The sequence below is a fragment of the Pygoscelis adeliae genome, unplaced genomic scaffold (genome assembly GCF_000699105.1).
Source record: "Pygoscelis adeliae isolate BGI_AS28 unplaced genomic scaffold, ASM69910v1 Scaffold361, whole genome shotgun sequence".
In the NCBI taxonomy this organism is placed as follows: domain Eukaryota; kingdom Metazoa; phylum Chordata; class Aves; order Sphenisciformes; family Spheniscidae; genus Pygoscelis; species Pygoscelis adeliae.
Genome location: NW_008824187.1, coordinates 339,778 through 341,644, shown reverse-complemented (window position 1 = coordinate 341,644; position 1,867 = coordinate 339,778). Strand labels below are relative to the sequence as shown.

Sequence of the window (1,867 nt, the reverse complement as noted above, 5' to 3'; positions counted from 1 at the left end):
TTACCATAGCACCTTTTTGGTCCTCCACTATTTACTTTGGAAATCTAATATCTTTCCCCATTAATCCTGTTTCCCTTTGACATTTCCCCTGGTTCATCTGCCTTCACTTATTCTCCTTACTCGATTTCTCCCTTGTCTAGCATATTTTCATCCCACTTATTTGTTTTTACTCCTCATTCTCCACCTTTCTTTTTACCTTTTCTCATTTTCCATCTATTCTCTTCTGCAACCTTTTTTTCTCAATGTTTCTACATCCCTTTTACCCTCTTCTATCTATTCGCTTGCATCGAGGAGAAGGAACCTCAGCATGGGTCCCATCCCACATCAAGGCAAAACCTCAGTTGTAACCCTCTCTGTCCTCTCTAGACCTTGCTGTTTAGATCACGTAACACAATGAAGAACTTACTGCATAGCTCTGCAACCACACCTCAGACTTCTCTTAGGAAATTGTGGGATCTCTCACACCCGGGAGTTGGGGAGCCCAGCTGCCATGGAAGTCTTGTTTTGGAGGAAGAGAGAACCAAACAAAACTAAAGTTGTAGCTTGGAGTTCAGTTGAGCTTAGTTGTTGACTTCACCAGCTAATGAATCACCAATTCAGCTAAGTCTCGCATTTATGCTATTAAAAGACGTGCGACAGACGCCCTCAGAATAGCTGATGAAAAGCATTAATCTTCTGATAACATCTACTTTCTTCCAGTGCAGTGTTACAGCCAGTGCCTCTTCACTGGTAAATATAATTTCTTTCAAGAAACCAGAGATTTGACCGTTTAGCCACTTTAATCACGATATTAATAAAAATGTCCCTCCAAATACCATGTCTGGGTCTCCCAATGCATTCTCTCACCTCCCAGACTAAATGATAGAGATGCTCAGTAGCAGTGAATGCATCTCCCTTTACGCTTTCTGAAATGACAAGCAGGCTACTGATGCCTAACAAATCAGCAACATTAACAACTCCAAGCACAGTTCTGTGAAGCAGACACTAGAACTCAGTGAATCCTATCTTGGCTGTTCTCTGCTAGACTAGACGGGGCCCTGGAGTTGCTCGAGGTACCTGGCATTATTTCATGAGAGTTTGTCTCAGCTTTATTAAACTCTAGCTTACCCCATTCTACTTTAATGTCAGAACCAGTTTTGACTGCCCTTCAGATTTCATACGAGACAAGTCTACTCACCGTTCACGATGCAGTAATGAATACTGTTAGGCTTTCCTCTGTCTCCATCAAGAGCAACAACAGTAAGGACCTCAGAGCCCTGGGGAGAAATGGGAAATCACAGTCTGTGCGCTGAGATCAAAGAGCAGTGAAATTGCAACTGCGTATTGATAAACTGAACTTCTGTAAGTCTTTCTGCAGTGAGGGGTGGGGGGAAGAGTGGGTACTTTTGCCTGTGCTGTATGGGGAACGCAGCAAGGGCCACTGACTCCCAGCCAGAAAAATATCAGTGCTTGGCTTTGCAGAACAGGAGCTGGATGCTACTCCTTGGACCAGCTCTGTGTTGTTCCTACATCAAAAGTTATAGTTGTTCCCAGGTACGTCGCAGCCCATGCACCGTACCTCCATACGAAGTGGGGACACCCCCGCTGCCGCTCGCTCCCTACGGAGCCGCTGCGCGACCTGCCCTCGCCAGCCTGCTGCCAGCGCTGTGCCACTGCCTGCGCCGACGGCAGAGCAACCTGCTTTGGTGCGTGGGCCTCAGCTGCCCCAGGAGGGCCAGGGCTTGCCGCAGCCTCGGGGCATGCCAGTTTGCCCAGCGCCCTGCCCTCTTGTCCTTTTTTCCGGCTCCGCTTTGGGTGAGCGCCGGAGGATCAGCACTGCTCCCCGGGGGCTGCTCTGTGCCCACTGCTGTGGCAGGGCACAGCACGG

General features: G+C 48.2%; 1 protein-coding gene across 1 annotated transcript in view; it reads right to left on the bottom strand.

Moving 5' to 3' along the window:
• CDHR1 (cadherin-related family member 1) overlaps positions 1-1,867 on the bottom strand; it is a 50,651-nt gene that overhangs the window by 25,865 nt on the left and 22,919 nt on the right. The window contains exon 9 of the mRNA XM_009334611.1: positions 1,178-1,256. Within this exon, the coding sequence (XP_009332886.1) occupies positions 1,178-1,256 (79 nt within the window). The remainder of the gene's footprint in view (positions 1-1,177; positions 1,257-1,867) is intronic.